This window comes from Chanodichthys erythropterus, chromosome 10 (genome assembly GCF_024489055.1).
Source record: "Chanodichthys erythropterus isolate Z2021 chromosome 10, ASM2448905v1, whole genome shotgun sequence".
Taxonomy (NCBI): Eukaryota; Metazoa; Chordata; class Actinopteri; order Cypriniformes; family Xenocyprididae; genus Chanodichthys; species Chanodichthys erythropterus.
In genome coordinates, this window is record NC_090230.1 from 14,949,897 (window position 1) to 14,973,737 (window position 23,841).

Sequence of the window (23,841 nt, forward strand, 5' to 3'; positions counted from 1 at the left end):
GATGTTGCACTAGCACATAGAAAAAATACACAAGACATATTTATCTTGGTTCTTCACTTTAATGACCAACCGTTTACGTGACAAAGCAGTTATATATTTGTACTTAGTGCACTGCCATTAGACCTGCCAGGAAGGGCTTGTTTAGCAAGCACAATTTGGCACATGAAACAGACAAGGATATTGTATCTCTTAAATACTTGATGTTTGTGATGTCCTTGATTTTTATAATGCATATTCCAAGACAAAAACCTGCCAAAAGGTACTTAAATACAGCACATTTATTCTGCAAAACATTACATATAGTTACCAGTGCACACGTCTCAAAATATAAATCCAGAAAATATGATTATATTTCTAATTCTAATGATAATAATAACAAAATATTATATTATAATACTTATATTAAAAAATAATTTATTTATATTTAGATCTTTTGTTTTCAAATGCATCTGTGAAATATAACCAGATTAAGGTATGTAAACATGACATCCTTTTTTTCTTCAATATCAAGCAATCTGTAATGATGTCGAAACCCTCTTTAGTGAGGCCTTTTGTCAATCAATCCTGCACCCTTCAAAAGGTGTCTTAATGTCAGGGTATTGTTTCTCCACTATGTACCACCATTTCACCCCCTAACCTCCTTATTAAGGACCAAAACCCACTATGGGTCAGACTTTAATGTTATGCAAATGTTTAGAAGCACAAGAAAATTGCGAAAAAATAGACCTACAACCAAATACACCTCTGAAAGCAGAGTGGTTGCTTTTTCCTGTAGTATGAAAATGTCTTTGGTGTGGGATGAAATTATTTTTTCGGAGACATCACTTGCAGGAAATCCTACGAATTATACTTATTTTGAAGACTATGAGATATTAACACTTTGTAAAGTTGCTTCGCACATTTAGACTCAATCACAAGGCCACCTCTGTCCTGTCTTTGTGTATCTAATATGTTTTCAAGTACGAGTGCCTGTGCAGTTTATCAAGTGTTTGTCGGCATGATAAGGTACTACAGTTTATACGATGTATATGTGCAAGTCTGGATTGACAAACACTGCTTATATTAGATACCAGAGCTGCCTGTTTCAGTGAAGCAGACCCACCCTTCACTTTATAACATCACAGTTAAATGTCATACCACTCCAGATAATTCCATTCAAAATGGGGCTTTTACCCCCTCTACATATCCACTAAAGAAATCTCTGGTTTCACACCTCAAAAGAATCACAGCCACTGAGAATCACTCCTATAGAGTTGCCATAGTAACCGCTGATGAATCCTGCCATTTTACTGCCAAACCATCCACCATATTAGAAAAGCACAAGAGAGACGCTTTATAATGTGGGTTAAACACTATATTCATTCCTTCCTGCTGTATTGTGCTAAACCGTAAATGACACAAATGAACCGCGCTATCGATCGACTAAGATGAAATTATCTAGTAAATTTAGCCATTAAGCACCTTGCGCTACAGTTATTTTTTTAGGTTTCCCTATATTATTTCTCTAAAAACAGTCTATGCATCAGTCAGAATCATCAGTGGTCAACAGCCTTGGATTGTTTACATCGCGAATGGTCGGCACAAACCGCAGCTGCAAACTTCGCTGGTTTCGTTCTACATATTGAATCCTTTAGTGTTCATCGTTGTAATATTGAACAGTGGGGTTCTATCACAGGAAATGGCATTAATGAATGTTGAAATGACTGCAGACTGGAAAATAGCATCTGTAGCAAGAAAGTACTTTAATTTGGATGATAGGATTTCTAATGTTAAAGCTGTGTGTTGCTGTCTGTGAATAATAATATTACAGGATAGAGTTGTGAGTAAGCATGTAGTATGAGACAAAGCACACACAGACACAAGTGCACACTGCGCCCAATAACTCCACATGCACCCAAACAGCAACTCTTTGCCTGTGTATATATATATAAGAAGCAGTGCATGTTGGGAAAGATTCTTCTTGTGCCAGCATGTATCTTTGATGTGATATTCAACTGTTGTATTTATTTCTCTTATTATTTAGTTATTTTATTTTTGGCATTTATTTTGATATTTGGGTATTATTTTCTATTTTTGAAAGGCTTGTGAATATATAAATATGTATTACTGATGTGTAGTGGTACAGAGTACTAGCATGAGAGATTTTTTTATACAAAGATGTTTCTAATTTTTGTTTTTCTAAATATGATCGTTCTTATCGGGGATGGAGGTAAAACATGCCAGTCTTGGTTGGTTTCTACTTCCAATAAATGGTTAAAAAAAGTCTTTTTGTTTTTGTTATCTTTTTGTATGTATATATCATACATCAGTGGCGCTTCCTCAGAGGAGGCAAGGGAGGCAGTGCCTCCTCAAAAAACTGGATGAGAATATAATCAATATTATTACATAAACAAAACAATGCAAGTATTACAAAATTTGACATTAAAAAGTGTAAAAGTCACTCGTTTTATTATGTAAGATTTTTATTATGTAATATTTTGCAAATATTACAAAATTTAACATTAAAAAGTGTAACACTTGCTTGTTTTTCTAAAGAAACACTGTCCAACAGCGACACCCGCAGGTAAAGTTACAGCGGGGAGTTCGCGTCTCTTGTGCCTCTCTTCAGCTCATAAAAATAAAGCAGAACCCCTAAAGCGTGCAATGGGTTTATTGGGGGGTGATTAAGAATGAATGGGTGAAAGTCACGTGAGAGGAGGCAGTGCTTTCTTCGCGCTTTGACTGGTTAAGGTTGGACATGACTGGTTCATGCGATAAATCCCACTTCTTGTTTTCATGTGCATTCTCGTCGAATCAGCCTGAATGAAGACAATGATGGCGTTAATAGGAAGAGTGAGTAATTAACCGGTTTATGTCATGTCAAAATCAAACTTGAATTGGCCTGAAAACATGATGACTGCGGGGGTTTTAGTGAGCAATCAGCATGGTGAAATTAATGGTACATCTTTGTGTCTGTGACCACTGACCAGTATGTACAAGCTTGACGACTGCTGACAATAAATTGACTATTAAGAAGCTGAACATTAGTTCACAAATAATATTTTATTATTATTAATATTATTATTATGGAATAAATGTAAAATTGCATAAAAACACTAACTAGATGAAATTTATATTATTTATAGAATTTTATTTGGTCTCTCTTTTTCATGTAATGTTTATTCAACCAGGAAAATTGTGCAACAGGGACATAAATTAAATTTACATTTTACACTCGTCGTTAAATGACGAGAAAAAAGTTGTTAAATTTCGAGAAAAAGGTCGAGATAAAATGTTGAGAATAAACTTGTTAAATTTAAAAAAAAAAATTGTTGAGAATAAAGTCATTAGATTACGTGAACAAATTCGGTAAATTATGAGAAAAAACGTTGTTAAATTTTGTAACGAAATTTCGTAACGAATTTGTTCTCATAATTTAACGTCATTTTTCTCATAATTTAATGACTTTATTGTCAACATTTTATCTCAACTTTTTTCTCGAAATTTAAAGATTTTTTTTCTCGAATTTTAACAACTTTAATCTCGAGATGGTTTTATTTTTTTGTTTTTGCTTGGCCCTAGTCCTCTTCCGTAGTTTGCGCGTGTGTGTGTGTGTGTGTCTGTGTGTGTGTGTAATTAATTATAAAAAGATAATAAAAAAATCTTTAGGAAAAAAGAGTAAAGTTCAAGACAAAATATTATTTTATTTTGCCTGACATGCAAGTTTAAAAATAGTTTTATTTCAAGGGTGATTTTTTTTTTTTTTTTTTTTTTTTTACGTAAGGAGGGAGGAATGGCTAATATGTTGGCTTTGTCAAGCTAACAATTAAACAAGTACAATGGGCCATAAAAATAGCATGCTAACAGAATGTATACAAAATGCTCAGACAGCATTTTAAAGTGATGTTGTTAAGGCAACAAAAGCAACAACAAAAAATGCATTTCAGGAGGTAAAGGAACACCCACATTCAAACTCTGCGTAGGAAGGAGATCTTGAGGGACTCTGGGATTTCGAGTTGGGTGGCACTGACTTGTGGTGGTGGCTGATAAGGGAACGTGACAGGGAATACCCGTCTGACATCCATCAGAAGCTGTGGAGGTTGCCCCTCAGAGCGCCCCTTCAGCAGCCCCTGGGAAACCCCACAGAAAAACAGCATTATCACTCCTGGACAAAACTGGTATGATATTCCGTCACAGAGCTCACAGTCACATGATTTCACACTTACCTGTACTATACGGATGAAATTGAGCGTTACTCTCTCTTCGAGGTCACTCTGAGGTGTATAGAGGCTTAAAATCTTTACAATCTGTGAGAAGATTTTTAATATGTTAATAAATTATAAATATAAATAAAAATTATATAAATTGTGTATATATAATAATGCGTGTAAATGTATACTGACATTACATATATATATAAATAATATATATATATATATATATATATATATATATATATATATATATATATATATATAAATAATTATATATATATATATATATGTAATTATATATAAAGTCATGTATAAATAATTTCTATGTTATAAATATGAAATAAATTAGTATTTAAGTATTAGTAAAAATATAATTCTATATATTATGAAAATATTACATATAAATGTAAATGTTTAGTAATGTATTAATTCTTATGTGTATGTCCATATATATTTATATACAACAAAATTATATTTATATTAGGTTTTAAATATATATATATATATATATATATATATATATATATATATATATATATGCAAACATACATATATATGAATAAATACATTAATAAACCCTTTTTAATTATTTTTTTATAATTTGTTTTTTTGTGATGCAAGTGAATTGTGCGTTGCAGATTTCATACAGAGCCAATAACAAAAGCTCAAAATTTAGAACAACATGCAATTGTCTCAACATGCCAATGTAATAGGCACGCCACCTGCTGGTTGGACAATGCATTGCAGGTTTGGACCATGGCTTGTCCATCTGCTTCAGTCTTCTTGCTCATTTGAAGAAGCTGTGCTGCCTGTATCAGAGGCTCCAGAGCGGTCACAGCGCCCCCTGTCTGCAGTGAACGACTCCGCAGCCACTCCTCCAGTAAACTCACATTATACCTATGATATAAGGATATAAATATCTGATGCAACTCATTCAAGCAGATGTTGAAGTAACAGAACTGCGGTGCTGACCTGATCTGGAGGCCGCGGTTCCAGCAGCACATGTCCTTGCGCAGCAGCAGGCTGTTGAGGGTGGTGGCGGCCAGCAGGTACATGAGCTGATGGAAAGCTTGTTCCAGCAGGGCCGAGGGCAGATCCTGACGGGACAGGGCTGTGTGCAGGGCTGACAGTTCCCTCAAGACTGCAGACATAGTGGTCCCCTCTGTACTAGCAGGAGGCCGGGGGTCCGAACCTGCGCGCTTGCGACTGCCACTCAGCTTTACAGATGAACCAGCCAGACCAGGGATGGTCTCACTTTCAAGCATTGCTGGGACTAAAGTTAAGAGATGTGTACACAATCATATATATATATATACATATATACAGTATATTACTACAGGGCCATTGACAGATCTATATGAGAGGTCTTTCTATCTATATGAGTGTACCGATCATAGGTTGTAGATGGCTCTCAGAGATGGACAGCAGTTGCTGATAGGCCTGAATACACAGATCACTGAGCGCTCGGACAGACTCCTGCACATCCGTCACCAGAGGCACCAGCTCCTCGCAGCCCCTCACATCCTTCACGAGAATAGGTTCATATATTTAATGGATCAAATCATTATTATATTTCAATTTTAAATCTGTAATTTCTGCAAAAGGTAAAAATAATAATTTGAAGTAGGCTACAGATCCGTCACCTGTTGGGGAGAGTGCTGGTTGAACAGGTCTTTGAGCAGGTAAGCGTTCTTTAGCCACACAGCTGTCGTGTCCAGATCATTGCTGTGTTTCTACAACAAACACATAGTTATTGTAAATATGACCAATTAATGTCTTGAAATGTACCGTCTTAAAGGTGCCATCGAATTGAAAATTGAATTTACCTCGGCATAGTTGAAAAACAAGAGTTCAGTACATGGAAATACAGTGAGTCTCAAACTCAATCGTTTCCTCCTTCTTATATAAATCTCATTTGTATACAATTATACAATATTGTATAATTAAATCTCAAAGAACAGGTGAATCTCAACATAACACTGACTGTTACGTAACAGTCGGGGTGTACGGCCCCAATATTTGCATATGCCAGCCCATGTTCCCAACATTATGAAAGGCATTAGACAAGGGCAGCCAGTATTAACGTCTGGATCTGTGCACAGCTGAATCATCAGACTAGGTAAGCAAGCAAGAACAATAGCGAAAAATGGCAGATGGAGCAATAATAACTGACATGATTCATGATAACATGATATTTTTAGTGATATTTGTAAACTGTCTTTCTAAATGTTTCGTTAGCATGTTGCTAATGTACTGTTAAATGTGGTTAAAGTTACCATCTTTTCTTACTGTATTCACGGAGACAAGAGCCGTCGCTATTTTCATTTTTAAACACTTGCAGTCTGTAGAATTCATTAACACAACTTCATTCTTTATAAATCTCTCCAACAGTGTGTAATGTTAGCTTTAGCCAAGGAGCACCATCAAACTCATTCAGAATCAAATGTAGATATCCAAATAAATACTGTACTTACACGATTAGACATGCTGCATGACGAACACTTTGTAAAGATCCATTTTGAGGGTTATATTAACTGTGTGAACTTTGTTTATGCAATGATAGAGTCGAGAGCTCCGGGCTGCGCACTGAATCGGCACATTTCTAATGATGCCCCAAAATAAGCAGTTAAAAAAATTCTTTAAAAAAAAAATCTATGGGGTATTTTGAGCTGAAACTTCACAGACACATTCAGGGGACACCTTAGACCAGTGATTCTCAACTGGTGGGTCGCGACCCAAAAGTGGGTCGCAGACCTGTTTTGGGTGGGTCTCGGTAAGCTGGTCAAAAAAAAAAACAATGTGCGTCTCATGTTTGATTGACGAATGCCTGTCAAAATAAACCCTTTTTAAAATAAAAGACCAGAGACGTGCGGTAGTTTACTATGGTAGCCATGGTAACCATCGCCATGGTAACTATCCTGTGTTGTTTTGACATTCAGATTCGAGATGGCGAAGCGCAAATATGACCCAAACTATTTAAAAAATGGATTTTCGTACATTGAGGATAAAAATGGACAGAAACCCCAGTGTGTGCTTTGTAGTGAAGTGCTTGCCAATGAGAGCATGAAACCGTCCAAACTGAAGCGCCATTTAGAAACAAAACATCCCGCATCGAAAGACAAGCCGGTGGAGTTTTTTCAAAGACGTCTCCAGGAGCTGAGGGCATCACAAAAGTGTCTGACAGCGTCTTGCTCCAAACAAGAACAAGCTCTTCGGGCATCTTCGGGCATCTTACCTAGTATGCACGTTGTACGGGATAATATATGTATGTATGTAGGGTTATGTTTTTATATGAGTGTTTTCAACAGTTATTTTTGAATGAATAAATTTTGTTGGTTGAATTCTAAAAAAGTGGGTCGCGACTTAATGACCATGGGAAAATGTGGGTCCCAGGGTGGGACCAGTTGAGAACCCCTGCCTTAGACTTATATTACATCTTGTAAAAAACCGTTTGATGGCACCTTTAAAATCTACTCTACACACATCACACGTTTCATAGATACAGAAGTTTATCCTGAATTTAATTTATGCGTTCTTAAAGGGTTAGTTCACCCAGAAATGAAAATTCTGTCATTAATTACTCGATCACCCTCATGTCGTTCCACATCTGTAAGATTGGAACGACAAACATCTTTGTTTATCTTCAGAACACAAATGAAGATATTTTTGATGAAATCTGAGAGGTATACGATAGACAGCAATTTAACCAACACTTTGAAAAAAAGACGAGAATACTTTTTGCGCAACAAAAAAAACAAAATAACTTTATTCCACAATATCTAGTGATGATCGATTTTAAAACGAAGCTTCGAAGCTTTTGTTTCGAATCAGTGGTTCGGAGCGTGTATCAAACTGCCAAAGTCAAAGTGTTTTTTGGTGCACAAGTAATATCTCGTCTTAATAATATTAAGGTTGAACCACTGTAGTCACATGACTTGTTTTAAATATATCTTTAGAAGCTTTCTGGGCATCTGAAAGTGTTAATTATCTTGTTAGCAAAAATATCTTAATTTGTGTTCCGAAGATTAACGAAGGTCTTACGGGTGTTGAATTTCATGAGTGTGAGTAATTAATTACAGAATTTTCATTTTTGGGTGAACTAACCCTTTAAGAAAACAAAATAGTTTTGTGGTAATCAACATACGCCAAATGCTGTCTATTGACAAATAAGGCATGTAAACGCTTGTTTAGTTAAAGTTAGTTGTTCACCTTCATGGCAGTTTTAATAGCGCTAACAGCAGCACTGCAGAGCCCCTTCACCCGCGTCTGATCGCCGCTACAGTCCGCATGGCGTACGCACAGAAACAGAACCCGAGCCGCCAGTCCAGGAGACAACGACAAAACGCCCTCCGCCCTCACATCTGTCACAGAGAAATGTTAAATCCCGTCAGTCAGCGTGAATAACCGTTTCAAAAGTAAACTGTTGTGTGTATTGTTTACCTGATATAAGGTGTTTGATCAGCTTGCTCTCATCTCTTTTCCTGCACTCCAGTAGTCCGCTGAGTGTCTGGCTCTTCTGAGGGGCAGGAGATGTTGGGTCCTGAGACGCAGCTATGGCTAGACCTGAGCGTTAAATACATTTTGAACAGACATTTTTAAGTGACACACTACCAGAGTTTTTTTTTTTTTTAAAGTTGACAGCCACCGCCATCATTTCTGATCATTTTCACAAAACTTTTATGGCCCCAGAATATTGTGTTGTATGAATATCTGAACATGCAGTATGTCAAAAGGAAGAACAGAGCCTCTGCTAAAAAACAAACAAACAAACAAACAAAAAACTTTTATTCTAGCTTCATGCATACTTTTTACCAATACTTGAATGTGGGTATAAGTTTCGTAAAATTTCATAAAAAAAACAGCAACATTTTGAACAAAGCGCTTAGAAAATTGTGGGGTACAACATGCTTATTGCTTGTTTCTGCTCCTTTTTTTCCTGTGCTTTGAGCTGGAGATTCTCTACTCTTTCAGAAGTTGTATAATAGCGCCCCCAGCCGTATAACAGTGAAAACACGGAAAGCCGAAAAATTCTGTCAATGGCGTAGAAAGAGTTAAAAAAAATGCTTTTATTCAGCAAGCATATAACTTGATCAAAAGTGAAGTAAAGACACATACATACATATATATATATATATTTCTATATGTTTCAAAATATTTCTTTCTGTCCATCAGTTTCCACAAAAATACTAAGCGGCACAACTGTCAGAAATGTTTCTTGAGCAACAAATCAGCATATTAGAATGATTTCTGAAGGATCATGTGACACTAAAGAAAACAAAATGGAACCTGTTTAAATACTTTTTGGACCCACACAGACCTGCATAAGACAGGATTCTCCTGAGGCTCACAGTGTGTTTCAGTTCCTTGAGCTCTCTACGTAATCGGACACATTCCTGCTCTCGAACCGCCACCTGCTCCATTAGTTCCTTCAAACATATACATAAAGAAGCAAAAAATGACAACTGAACAAAGTACAAAGAACAACAAATGGTAGGTTTAGATGGAACGGGTACATTTATCTCAGGCTCTCCAGGTGTATCTCTGTCATGGGCCTGCTGGAGTTTCATCCTGAGAGCTGCAATCTCCTGCTCCCACTGCGCTCTCTGAGACAACAGCTGCGTCTCTAGAAACCTGGAACCGTAAAATTTAGTAATATGAAGTCATTGATGACTTTATAAGGTCTCAATATATTAGTCTGATGAACGGAAAGGAAACTGACTTGTTGGCCACCCGTACAGCGTCGTAAGCATATCTGAGATCCTCGCCCTTCATCCTCTCGGCTGTGTCCTTCACAACGCTCATATCCTCCATTAGGATGTTCTGTGGGTAAATATTGTCATTTTATTATTGCAAAATATTGGCTTTTTTTAGAAACAGACTTTTAATTTTTGATTTAAAATCTGACCAGAGGTTGCTCATGGCTCCAGGGTTTCCGGTCGGTGGGTGACGTGACGCTGATCCTCCTGACCTCCTCGGGTGAAGGGAAGACAGGCGAGTTTGAGAACGGTGTGGTGACAGGTGACAGAGTCTCCAAAGACACAGTCGAATCTGTTCGCCTATGTCCACGTGAATGCTGTGAGGAAGCAAACATTTATTCTTGCTTCCGTTTAAGATTAATATACAATGTTCACACAAAATAAAAATGTTAAACAAAAAATATTATAGTTACTACATTCAAATGTTTTTTTTTATTATTAACATTGTTATTTATATATTTTCAGAAAAGTTTCTGATTTGTACATGTACAGGAGCATCATGTAACTGTTTTTTATTTTATACTTACATTGATTTTATTATAATATATTTATATGCATTAAAAAAAATTTAAGATGTACCTCATTGGTGGCGAAGAGGCTCATATCTCTTAGGTTTTCGTATCTTTGCTCTAGTCTCGTGAACTCTCTAAGTAAACTCTGGTATCTCCTCCTTTCCTCTTCCAGCTCTGCTCGCACTGATGCATCTGCCTGATCCACAGACTGTTGGCGGCTCTCTGAAACATGTAGTTTAATCAGCTTTTTACTTATACACAATAAATATAAAAATGATATAAATGATATGTGTAAATTTAAAAACATTAAAGGGATACTTCACCCAAAAATGAATTTCTGTCATCATTTCCTCACCCTCATGTCGTTCCAAACCCGTAAAGGCCAGAACACAAGCCGATGCCGACGAACTAGTGGCAACGAAAGCAGACTGCGTGGTTGGCTCACGTCGGCAGCGTCTGCGTCCAAAGTTGGCCTGACAGTTGGCCTGACCAAACCAATGCTAAACAGCCGACGGCCACGTAGTACATCAGTTCTGCGCCTGCGTGAGATGAAATGCCTTTCCGAACCAGCAGGTGGCAGTATCTGAACAGCCAATCAGAATGATCAGAAGGACCGATGAGCTCCGACGGCAATTCAACATTTCGAATCGGCCGGGAAAAAAAACGACGAGGACTAACTTCAGCCGATGGTGTGGAACACACTGAGAAAACTTAGTCAGCCGACGAAGAAAAACTGCCCGACGGCCGACCGTCGGCTTGGTGTGTTCCTGACTTAAGACTTTCCTTCATCTTCGGAACACAAATTAAGATTAATGAAATTTGAGAGATTTCTGTCCCTCCATTGACAGTCTATGCAACTACCACTTTGACGCTTCAAAAGGTTCATAAAGAGATTGAAAAACTACTATGAATCGAGTGATTTTCACAATCGCTTTATATTATGAATAGATTTACTTTAGGCTTTTATTCACATATAAACATTAATCAGTGAATATAAACAAAAGCTTAACTGAACCTCCTTGACGCGCAAGAACAAACCTCTTACGAAAGCTCAAACTTGCCGCATAACATGGGAATAAACCTCATTGGTTCTTGCACGTCAAGCAAACATGCTTGAGCTTCTGTTTACCACAACTGATGTGTGTGTTGATGAATGTTTATATATGAATAAAAGATTAAATTCAATCTGTTCATCATATAAAGAGATCAAGTCTCTTCAGAAACTTTGGACTAGTTTTATCTCTTTATGGACTTTTTGAAGCATCAAAGTGGTAGTTGTGTAGACTGTCAATGGAGGGAGACAAATTTCTCAGATTTCATTAAAAATATCTTCAAAAGTCTTATGGGTTTGAAACAACACGAGGGTGAGTAAATGATGACTGAATATTAGAACTAACTCTTTAAAATGAGCCTTAGTCTGCCATTTTATTTATTTAATAAATTAAATACATGAGTTGAGATGAAACCGTGGTGGTTCGTTTCACAAGATATGGCACAAATTTAATCCATTTACCCTCCTGAGATTTTTCCTGATCCTGTAAACGAATAGCCAAATCATCCTTGTCTTTCTCCAAAGAATCTCTCTCAATTCGGAGAGCTTGGATTTCCTAGAGTAAACAGGAAGTAAACAAACAAAGCTGGTGATTATCAACAGAACCAACTCCCTAGGAAGAAAAGAGATTTTAAAATAAGTGGCTGATGTTAACTGTGTATGTGAAACATGGTTCACCTGTGTAAGCTGGAGGATCTCTTGGGTGGCCTTTTCCTCAGCTTTCCTCCTGTCCTCCTCCTGTTTGTCTGCGAGTAAAGGAGCATTGTTTGCATTCTCCTGCAGCTGGATCTGGAGTTTGAGGAGGCTGGACCGCAGCTGTTCCAGCTCAGAGCTGTGAGCTTCTCGCTCGGCCTGAAGAGTCTCCCTCAGAGACGCACTCTCTCTCGCCTGAGAGAAGAAAAGCACACACGATTCATTATTGGGTGGCCGTCTGTCCAGTTTTGAAATACTATGTTCGCTCACCAACGTAGCCTTGAGTCACCATGAAAGTCACCATGAAATCAAAATGGACATTTTTTTATGGAATATTACAGTATTTACTCTAAATGATTTATCCAACCTTAAGTCGCATACATTTTAGACACAATATTATCAATATCAACTTTTTTTTGCTCTATTCTCTTATTAAAAAAAATAGTTCCATACAGAGTCAAAGCAGAATTGTTGCCTTTTTTTCTCAACAGATTCTGTTCCTGAATAATTAAAGGTACCTTTTCAAAAGATGTAATATAAGTCTAAGGTGTCCCCTGAAGGTGTCTGTCGTTTCAGCTCAAAATACCCCATAGATTTTTTAAATTAATTTTTTTAACTGCCTGTTTTGAGCCATTATTACATATGCACCGATTAAGCGTGCGGCCCCTTTAAATCTCCCGCTCCCCACCCCCGTGAGCTCTCAACTGCCTTAAACAGCAAACACAAAGTTCACACAGCTAATATAACCCTCAAAATGATCTTTACAAAGTGTTCATCATGCATACATCGATTCCTGTGAGTATAGTATTTATTTGGATGTTTGCATTTGTTTATGAATGAGTTTGAGGCTGTGCTCTGTGGCTAACGGCTAATGCTACACTGTTGGAGAGATTTATAAAGAATGAAGTTGTGTTTATGAATTATACAGACTGCAAGTGTTTAAAAATGAAAATAGCGACGGCTCTTGTCTCTGTGAATACAGTAAGAAACGATGGTAACTTTAACCACATTTAACAGTACATTAGCAGCATGCTAACGAATCATTTAGAAAGACAATGTACAAATATCACTAAAAATATCATGTTATCAATGATTATGTCAGTTATTATGGCTCCATCTGCCATTTTTCGCTATTGTTCTTGCTTACCTAGTCTGATGATTCAGCTGTGCACAGATCCAGATGTTCTGCCCTTGTGTAATGCTTTGAACATGAGCTGGCATATGCAAATATTGGGGGCGTACACCCTGACTGTTACGTAACAGTCGGTGTTAAATGATTTATATAAGAAGGAGGAAACAATGGAGTTTGAGACTCACTGTATGTCATTTCCATGTACTGAACTCTTGTTATTCAGCTATGCCGATGTAAATTCAATTTTTGAATCTAGGGCACCTTTAAGCATTTTTGAATGAATTGAGATTCAGGGTCTGTTTAGACAACACCATTTTAAACTATAAACTGAAACTTTTCATGCGTTTTGGCTGTTCATTTAGATGACAACAGTGTTTTGGGGGCTTGAAAATTAAACTTTTGAAAATGGGATTCAAAGTGCAAGTTCTTGAAAACGATACTGTTATTGTCTCCATGTAAACTACAAAAACGTGAATTTGTGAAAATGGTGACGTTTTGCTCATGCATGTTACATGTTCAGTCTATAGTATAGGTGCATAGTTTTTCTTTACAAAGTGACATCGCCAACTACTGGCCTGGCAGGAATAATACAGTGTTTTTAGTCGTTTTCGCGGATACATGTGAACAGGGATCGTTTTATGAAAAAAAAAACATCATTACACAGTTGCTCAATGCTTTCTTCCACCTTCTCACCTGTTGGTCGGCTTTGAGCTGCAGCTGCATGAGTTTGACTTCCATGCCTTTATTGAGTTCTCTGTATTTCTCTACCGAGCGAGCCTCAGCACGCAGGTGCAACAGCTCTTTACGTGCCGCTCGCCTGCGCACGCAACACTGCAGGAGCACTACTGCAGTTCTGACACGCCTGAAACTGCACCGGGCCAGCCAACCTCGCACCTGTGCCTGCAAAAACACCACTGCCCGCTCTGTCAGCATCTAAAAACAGAAAAGATTTATAAAACGAATCATAAAATAATGTTTACATTAGGCAACAACATTCATACACTACTAATTTAGGCCTACTAAATGTCTTGACTGAATGTAAAATGTCAAACTGTCATGACCTAAAATTTCATCATTATATCAAACATGTTAAGATTGAGTTTAAACTTAAACACTATGCAGACTGTGCACTATATTTCTCGATAAATGCACATCATGAAGAACAAAAAGGAGAACAAAATGAAGACCACAACACATAAATCATCTTCACATGAACCGTACAATCCTACACAGACCTCAACACTTGACACATAAAACACAACAAGGGTAACTTTTTTTATGGTAATATTCATTTTAAGAAACACTAACAAACACACATTTTAAAGCACTTTACCTGTCTATAAATGCGACGAGCCTGGGTGCCTCTGATGAAAGCCTGGATTTTGATGGTGGCCTCTCTTATGGTCTTATAAAGCTGTCGAACAGCCAGCATGCGGTATGTTTTCTGGATGATTAAAGCAGCACGTGTATAACGGAGGGTCCACACCAACCTAATGGTGTTAGGTAACATTGAAATATATACTTCAAAACTGGAGTCCCAAACATGTAGAAACACCTATTAGAAAACCTACATAACTAGAATGAAACCTACAGTACATAGTGTGCCCTTTAGGTAGCACTCTAACCCACCTTCGGGCTAGGGTTCCTCTGGTGTATCGCTGCAGGATGAAGGTGGCCCACCGGAGCCGCTGATAACGCCTATGCTGCAGCCATCCCCTCACCAAGCTTTGAATCAAAACCGCTGCTACACATAGCCGATCTCCTCTCAGCTTCTCCAGTACTGCAACTTGTCCGGCCCGGAAGAAGACCTTGGTCTTGCCAAAGCAGTACTGCTCTGGATCAGGGATAAGGTCGGGCAGGGCACTCCGGCAGGAACGCCGTACATCATCCTGAGAAACAGAACCATGTAGCAGCACCCGGTAGCGGGTGAAGAACTCCTCATACGTCCACCTGGAGTACAGACGAAAGAATCAGGGATGTAATAGGGAACTTATGCTTCTTATTTGACAGACTTATAGAAGAGTACTTGCCTGGAGGGGTAGCCTGCGGCACTGATTCGGATGGTCTCCAAGACTCCACATGCTCGCAATTGCTGCACTGCTCGCTTGGGATCAAATCTGATATGGAGAGACGAGAAAAGGCTACTCAAACTGTCATAGACATAAACACATGGGATATCTTTTTTTTTCTTACAGAAAGGGCTGTTTGAGGTCATTGGACTTTATGCAGCGGACATAATGTGGGGTGGTGCTGTTCAAGGTGTCCATCAAAAGGTGCAGGGATTGACGAAACTAGACACAAAGACAGAATATGTAAGAAAAGGTTGAAATCTTAGACCTAAAGAGTCAGAGAACACCTTAAGGGCTTTAGATGGATTTGAGCATGACTGGTAAACCATTGGAAAGAGGACATAAACCAGGACAATCAGCTCACCTGAAAGCCCACAGTTAGTTTGTGCTCTCTGTGAGCTCTCTTTCCTGAACGTACGCTCCCGTTTGCAAGAGAAGAGTTGGAGAGGGATCCCCCTGCTGACTCCTTCTGGAACAACTCTGCAACTAGTTCTGACTAAAGGGTATGGACAGTTGTGAGGAGGAAGAGTACAAAACTAAATCAAAAGCCAATAATCAGAGGTGGACATTCCAGGGGTCAGAAAGTAAAAGTCCTGCCATATTTTTATCTCATCCACTGAAGCATTAATGAGATAATTAAGTGATAATTGAGTGATGATTGAGCATTATTGAAGACACCTGATGATAACAAGCAGAATCACCAAAGGAGAAAATCACTATTTTTAAGTTACCATCATCGAGGTCACGGTTTGTTTTAGTTGAGCTCTTGACCCTTGACTTTGTAGTATTAGATTTTGTTTGGGCAGTTTTAATTGCATTAAAACCAAACAGACAATCAGGTGTTGATTATGTTTTTACATAAACATTATTTGATCTGAATCACTGAACTCATTTAGAGCCCAATCTGAGTTAGATTTACATTATTGATTACAGCAGAATTGTGATTTTACAGCACAAGATCAGCTTTTGCAATACAATTTTTTTTTTTTTTTTTAAGAGTTCTGATTTTTTTTAAAGAAGAGCTCATTTAAACACACAAACATCAAGAATCATCCTGTGAATCTCAACAGTGGTGGCCATCATAAAGCATGTTGCAGTGCATTCTGGGAGCCACCAATCAAAATTCATCCATGGCTCCCATCATGCATTGCTGTATGAATAAATTATGAGCTAAATTGTCTTAGTAATTTCATTTATTCTCACTATTAAAATTTTGCTGTTTTTCTGTGACTTTTTAGTAGCTTGTTTTCTAATGTTCAGAGTTGATCTGTTGATCAGAATATGTTGCTTGTCACCGTTGTTGAGATTCACAGGCTGATACTTGATGTCTGTGTGTGACTCAAATAATTTTTTTTTTTTGTTTTTTGTGATAAGGACAACTTTAAAAAAAAAAAAAAAAAAAAAAAATTTCTGTATTGTATAAGCTGATCTCCTGCAGAATCACAGTGCTGCTGTAATCAATAATGTAAATCTAACTCAGAGATTGAGCACTAACCCTGACCTCGATGATGGTAACTTTAAAATAGTGATTTTCTCCTTTGGTGATTCTGCTTGTTATCATCAGGTGTCTTCAATAATGCTCAATAATCACTCAATTAATCACTTATTTATCTCATTAATGCTTCAGTGGATGTGATAAAAATATGGCAGGACTTTTACTTTCTGACTCCTGGAATGTCCACCTCTGCCAATAATTAAAGTATTCATACAATACCTGGCTAGCTTTAAGTATATTGATGGGCTCCTCAAACACAGTGTCTCGGTTCTTGTCTAAAAAGCCATCACACTCATACTGAACCTAATGCAAAAAACCCCAGCAATATTATCACAAACATTGAAAGGTTTTGTGCCACCATTTGCCAAATTCTTCACAGTAGATGTTTTCTGACCATATCAGCAAAATGCACAATGATGAAGGCAGAGTTGGACATGCGTGGTTTACGAAAGTGGGGACTTTGGTTCAGGTGCTGGTCGTAAACCTTCCGAGCCCAGTTCTCATCTGAGCCTTTCGGCATCTAGAACAGGACGAGAATGTGTTTTGTACTTTGGTGACATGAGAAGAGGTATTACAACTTGTGTTACAACATGTAGTTTCCTCACTCTACATTCCTCATCCAAAAGATCAAGTAGACCCAGCTGGCCTTCGATGAGCGCAATGCATGGCTGGTTATCGCTAAACTCAATACGGTTCCAGGGAAGTTCCTCTCGCAGGTACTCCTCTTGCTCCAACTGAAACACATGCTGACAAGGACATGCCACATACTTATTAAAACTTAATTTAATCAACAAAGCTGAGTCAACAAGTCAACTAATGGCCAGTCAAGAGTAACCAAAAATAGGCACGTGTACAGTGTAGACTAGTGAGGAGCAATGCTTCAAGCATGAAGTCATGATTTGCAAGGCAAAAATATCTGTAAAAGACTAGGTGTCAGGCACCAATGAATGCCAAGTCCCAACATCTGGAACTTACCCTGTTGAACTGCTGTTGGAGTTTCTCATTGGCATAGTTAATACAGAATTGCTCAAAGCTATTCCTGTCAAAAGTCTCAAACCTATAAATGATCAAAAAAAAAAAAAAAAAAGACTGACAAAACTATCCTACATGTAAAATTTTGTAATATTATTGATTATTACATACAAAATAACTCTTACCCATAGATATCAAGAACTCCTATGAAAGATTTGGGCTGTTCCCGGTGTGCTCGTAAGGATGAGTTGAGTCTCTGCACTGTCCATGTGAAAAGTTGTTCATACACATGCTTAGCCAGAGCATCCCGTGCTTCATTAGCCTGCTGGCCTGTCATGGGCTTCACAAGCATCTCCCCACCAACCGTTAGTCGCCTGTGACATAGCCATTGGGCCATCTGAGCACCTTCCACTCCCAAAAGCTTGCTAAAGAGAGCCAAGGAACGGTCGTTGGTCTGCCAGTAAGGTGAATAAGAAAGTTTGTCAATATTATCACGCACTACTTGTTAGAAAATTAGCAAGGACAGCACTGCTCCTGTCCTTTATATATACAGACATCAAAAGATTCTTCACATTTTTATTCTGATTCTGTTTTATTCTGAAATGTACACAATAATAGGAAATGGTGTTTGTACATCAATGTAGCTGCGGTCCCCACCACGACCACTGGCTTGTATGTTGACATTCCCCAGATGAAGAATTGCTGCCAGTATACCAAATATCTCCATCTGCTGGTCTGGTTGCACTCCTGCAGGGGTGAACCACAAGTTTTGTAAAAAGGTCATAATGTTTCATTGAAGGAATACTATATGGATATATTTTAATTACCAAGTATAGTAAAGGCATTTCTTGTCCGCTCCAGCTCGACAACATCATCTGTGCCTTTAATGTGCGCATCTTGCCCTTGGTTGGTGTAATGGAAGTTCTCAGCAGAATCTAGTGAGATGCAGTAACGCATGGTGATTCAACAAAAAGAACACAACACAAATAAATGTATGCATGTATACTTGATGTTTTCGGGACATCAATTTAGACTTTACCAAGTTTAAGTGTCCTCAACTCTGGCATATCCCTGGAAGCACAAAGCTGGTAGAAGATGTGGTAGTTTCTCTCTTCAGCTGCCTGTTCATGTGTCACAAAACAAAACGCATCTCAACAACCGAACTTGATCACTAAGTCATGAGATATTCACTATATAATCATGCAATCACCTGAAAAACAACTCTTGATTTCTCCAACAAGTAGGTCCTCATGTTTGCCCCAATTATATCCCCTTTACGACCAAATCCTATCTCAATATACTTCCCAAAACGGCTGCTGTTGTCGTTTCTGGTTGTTTTTGCATTACCGATTGCCTTTAAGGGTTAGAATAATAGAAATGAATTAAATTATTACTAAACAGCCTCCTCCAACTTTACCAGAAAGGCCATAAATCAAGTTTTAGTACCTCCATGATGGGATTGGATGCCAAAACTTTCTCCTCCACACTGGTCTGCTGGGCCGCACCACCCACAACAGCAAAGTAACGCATGGTGTACTTAGCAGATACAGTTTTACCTGAGCCTGATTCTCCGCTGATTATGATGGATTGGTTTTTCTCCTCTCTGTACATTTAATTATGATTAAAACCATATGTTTTGGTTAAAGTAATGTAATACAAATTCAGAATGAATGTTTATACTGTATACTGTGTGGTACCAGGGCAAAGTGATGTTATCAAAGGGTAATACGATGGTACATTGATATATGCATAATAATTTGCATAGTAGCCTACTTCAAAGTTATTTAAAGAATACCATGTTATTACCATGGTCTTGGTCCCAAAAAAATATGGTGCTTTTTTGTAAGTGAACTATTCTATTGGCTTGCTATTGACCTGGTCATAGTGCAGTACGCCTCTTCAGCCACAGAAAAAATATGCGGCTCCATATCAGCCATGTCCTGGCCACTGTAAGCGTCAATCACTTCCTCTCCGTAGATGGGTAACTGTTCATATGGATTTAATGCCACCAACACAATCCCTATTAAAGTATGAGAAAGTTGTTTAAATGAAATGAATGTATGTATGAAATCAAAAATTAATGAACTTTAAAAACATGCAAGGCCATCATTTTCTTTGCATAAAAATTCTTTACAGTAGCCAATATAACAATGAGTGATGTTATTTAAATCTTTATGCCTTGAACTTTACACCCAGTAAAATGGGGGTTAATGAGCAATGGCTGTAAAAACTTGCCACTGTTTTCTGTTGAATTTAACTCACCGCAGTAGGTGTAAATGCTACTGTAGTCGAGAAAGCGCACACGCAAGTTGTGAAGTACTGCTGGCTCATGGAGGAAGGTTAAAGCCGTGAGGTCATTCTCCCCCTCCAAAATATCAGGGTTACCTAGAGGGGGAAGTCCTGCCGGAGGCAACACTGGATACTCCACCTCCTTATTGTCCACACAGACACACAGTTAGTCTTGGTTAATTAGTTTTTAAATGAATGTTTGTACAGCTCAAAATTAGAGATTTTTTTTTTGTGTTTAGAAAGTGTTTGGACACTTTTTGTTTGTCAAATGTTAGTGAAACATCTTTCTGCAAGGCCTCATGGTTTCATTTCAGTATCATATGTGTCTTACTCTGCCATCACTGAGTTGGATGAAGATCTGTTGGTCTCCAGGATGATAGTCATGAAGCAGCTGTGCAGACACCCACACAGCTTCTGGGTCTGGCACCCACACACATGCACCCTGACAGACAACAGAATTAATAAATATATATTCATACAAACCATAATCAACAGTATACGTAATGAAATAATAGCCAAAGTCATTTGAAACCAAAAAAATTAAATTTTCAGCTTATATAGCATGTATAGACACACACTGTGTGTGGCAGATTTAGACTTTTCATACATTTATTTTTTGGTGTTTTTGACTTTATTTAGATGGGATAGTATAGAGAACTGAGCAAAGTGGGAGAGAAAGGGGAACGTGATCGTGAAAGGTTGAACTCAAACTTGGGTCGGAGTATTGCCCATAAGTCTCTGACACATTTCATACTTTTTTAAAATGTCCTTTTGTGGTAAGTACAAATGAAATTGGATTGTTTGTTTTGACTTTTTTATATGCTTTTTGAAAAAAAAGGAAACAAGGCCCATTCAACAAGTAGTGTTCCTGATCTCTTGCTATTAACTAATTAAAGGTGATAAAGAGGATCTTTTCGTCGACTGAGAAACCAAAGACTGTTACTGAGTTTTTGAAATGAGTGCATGCGTTAGAACAACCCCCCCTCCTTCGAAGGAACGCCTCCCAAAACTCAGTTGGAACATGAGTGTTTACCACCGGCATTCGCTGTGTCGTGTTCGTGGATTCATTATGTCGGACTCACCGCAGGTAACTCATAATCTGCAGTTGTTACTCCTGTCTCCTGACAAAAACATTGAATGCGGCGCCTGTGGAGTGTGGAAAGTAACTGGAGCGCGCAGCCGCGATCATCTCTCACAAGGAACGTCATGGCAGTGATTGACAAACCAGAGGGCCAATCGTTTATGCGATGATCGCACAGAGGATGTATATTAATATTATTCCTTTCAGTGCACCTAATGAATAGTCTTTTATCAGTTAGTAAAGACAGTTTCAAGTAATATTGCAAAAATGTATAAAACAAAACATCCTCTTTAGCACCTTTAATATTACCCAAACTTTAAGACACTCCCAGTTTCACAGCCTTGTCCTAGACTAAAATGCATTTAGTCAGATGCACATGTTTTTTTCTAAGGCATGTTTATTAAGGCTACTTAAATGTCCCAGTGAAACTAATTCCTAATCCTGGCTTAATCTAAGCCCTATCTGTTAAACCAGGCCATAAACAAAACAAAAGTTCCCACTTAAAACTTAAGTTCTCACATTTCAAGTGTTAAAACTGATGAAACTGGTTGACATTTCACTGCTTTTCAAACACAAATTGATACAATGTGCTTCCTGCTGAGTTTAGTGCTGACCCTAAACACACCTGAACCGGCTAATCGAGGTGTTCAGGATAACTAGAAACTGCAAGCCAGGTGTGTCAGAGCTAAAGTGTGCTGGAAGGTGGCCTTCTAGAAGCAAGATTGGACATTGCAGTCTATAGACTTGATTATGATAATGTCTAAAGATATGGATACCAAGGAAATTGATTCAATATTTTGAATGTTACACAACCGGCTCATGTGCCTGAGTGACTATCTGTCCCACCCCAGAGACACTCTTTCTCCTCAATCAGCATAAAAACACTCGCAGCACCATTAAACATTAACACCAGCCGGTCTCCTCGGACACTGAACATAAAACTGATGTAGACATACAACACTAAGCAAAATGAGACTAAAAATTAGATCTATCTATCTATCTATCTATCTATCTATCTATCTATCTATCTATCTATCTATCTATCTATCTATCTATCTATCTATCTATCTATCTATCTATCTATCTATCTATCTATCTATCATCTATCTATCTACCTGCCTACCTACCTACCTATCTTATCATGACACCCAATGAAACTGCCAAAAAAAACCATATATTAAAAAAATTATTAAACACACTTACCTTTGTGTAGAGCTCTGTGGTTGCCATCTGGCCAGAGAGTTAATTTCCGCTTTGCCAGCTCAAAGGAAACCTCACTACAACTTCAGCTGTTCTCTTAATTTGTGTCTCAGAGAGAGTGACTGACCCGGTGCCCTTTGGTCTGTTAGAGATTCAGCCATCGTATCCGTAATAGTAAGTTAACAGTTAATCTTTGATGTAAGAGAGGGACATTTAAAACGACCATGCATCTGAACAATTTCAAAGCAGCATAAAGTAGTGCAAAAAAGTGGATAGCACATTAGCGATAACAACAACAAATAGGTTGAACATAAAGAAATAGTCTGTATTTAAAGACACAACAAAAAAGCAATAAGGATATTCAACACAGGAACATTTTATTTTAAGAAATGCAGAAGAGAACATGGATGTCGTTGTGATGATGTGGGCTATGAACTAAACATTTTTTTTTATTATTATTTAAAAAAAAACATACTTTTCACCCAGAAAAATGTTTAGTTAAGTTGCTTATCACAGGATGCTTACACATCACTTTGTATAAATCACATGTCACAATTTATGAATCACCATTCACATTGTAATTCCAGGTTCAGACTGTGGAAATGTTATTCAGTGTCAAGTATGAACAGCTTATAAGAAAAAATCAGTCAGTTTGAACAAGCACCAGATGAGTCGAAAACATAAAATCTGAAAGAAAACCAAACCATACCTGCACACTTTGTAACTATTAATGTTTATCAATGCCTTGTCCCCCGATAAAAGGTTTGGTATTGAGAACACAAACAAAAAACTGAATTTGAACTGCATAATACTGATTTCCAACTTGAAATTGTGAAATTATCAATGTTGTTAAAACAATACTTACAGGGATATTTTTTCACAAACATATCCCTTTCTCATTTTGACAGAGATTTAAAAAAAAATTTTAGTCACAGAGAATAATCAACAGATCAGTATTGGTCAGCTGTGATAGATTTAGCACCCGAACTAGAGGATTGTATTTTTGACTTGATTGTCATATCTCCATATTACGGAAGAGGATTAGGGCCAAGCAATAATAAAAAAAAATAAAACCATCTTGAGATTAAAGTTGTTAAATTTTGAGAAAAATCTCATTAAATTTCGAGAAAAGAGTTGAAATAAAATGTTGAGAATAAACTCATTAAATTACGAGAAAAAACTTGTTAAATTTCGAGAAAAAACTCATAAAATTTTGAGAATAAAGTCGAGATAAAATGTTGAGAATAAAGTCATTAAATTACAAGAAAAAAGTCATTAAATTACGAGAACAAATTCGTTAAATTATGAGAAAAATTACATTAAATTTCGAGAAAAAAGTATAGATAAAATGTTGAGAATAAACTCATTAAATTATGGAGAAAAAAAAATAATTTACGA

The 23,841-nt window shown here is 37.6% G+C and overlaps 1 protein-coding gene across 3 annotated transcripts; it reads right to left on the reverse strand.

Moving 5' to 3' along the window:
- Window positions 1–7: 7 nt before the first annotated feature.
- si:dkey-110c1.10 (unconventional myosin-Va) lies at window positions 8–22,550 on the reverse strand. Of its 3 annotated transcripts, XM_067396145.1 has the most exons (36): window positions 22,447–22,550; window positions 20,494–20,604; window positions 20,136–20,304; window positions 19,749–19,893; window positions 19,320–19,476; window positions 19,084–19,227; window positions 18,913–18,994; window positions 18,701–18,808; window positions 18,508–18,620; window positions 18,059–18,327; window positions 17,877–17,958; window positions 17,507–17,647; window positions 17,296–17,421; window positions 17,121–17,204; window positions 15,771–15,902; window positions 15,531–15,628; window positions 15,368–15,454; window positions 14,967–15,287; window positions 14,671–14,827; window positions 14,031–14,270; window positions 12,191–12,400; window positions 11,975–12,068; window positions 10,529–10,683; window positions 10,099–10,266; window positions 9,913–10,013; window positions 9,707–9,824; window positions 9,511–9,619; window positions 8,634–8,756; window positions 8,403–8,554; window positions 5,837–5,926; window positions 5,582–5,717; window positions 5,166–5,466; window positions 4,916–5,090; window positions 4,206–4,286; window positions 3,946–4,109; window positions 8–2,798 (listed from the first exon to the last, which is right to left on the reverse strand). In XM_067396145.1, exons 1-35 carry the CDS (start codon window positions 22,471–22,473, stop codon window positions 3,948–3,950), a joined length of 4,968 nt encoding a protein of 1,655 aa, XP_067252246.1. In that variant the 5' UTR covers window positions 22,474–22,550; the 3' UTR covers window positions 8–2,798; window positions 3,946–3,947. The 3 variants fall into 3 exon arrangements, with proteins under 3 accessions (XP_067252246.1, XP_067252245.1, XP_067252247.1); XM_067396144.1 differs by lacking the exon at window positions 8–2,798 and having other exon boundaries at window positions 3,537–4,109; XM_067396146.1 differs by lacking the exons at window positions 8–2,798; window positions 19,084–19,227; window positions 19,320–19,476; ... (2 more) ...; window positions 20,494–20,604; window positions 22,447–22,550 and having other exon boundaries at window positions 3,537–4,109; window positions 18,531–18,620; window positions 18,913–18,987.
- Between the last annotated feature and the right edge of the window lie 1,291 nt (window positions 22,551–23,841).

What these genes read in the sequence shown, in the direction of transcription:
- si:dkey-110c1.10 (XM_067396145.1), bottom strand. Translation starts at nt 22,473, where the DNA reads ATGGCAACCACAGAGCTCTACACAAAG. An exon ending in CATCCAATCCCATCATGGAG is followed by an intron (nt 19,228 to 19,319) that starts GTACTAAAACTT and finishes TAACCCTTAAAG; the next exon opens with GCAATCGGTAATGCAAAAAC. An exon ending in AATCAAGAGTTGTTTTTCAG is followed by an intron (nt 18,995 to 19,083) that starts GTGATTGCATGA and finishes ACACATGAACAG; the next exon opens with GCAGCTGAAGAGAGAAACTA.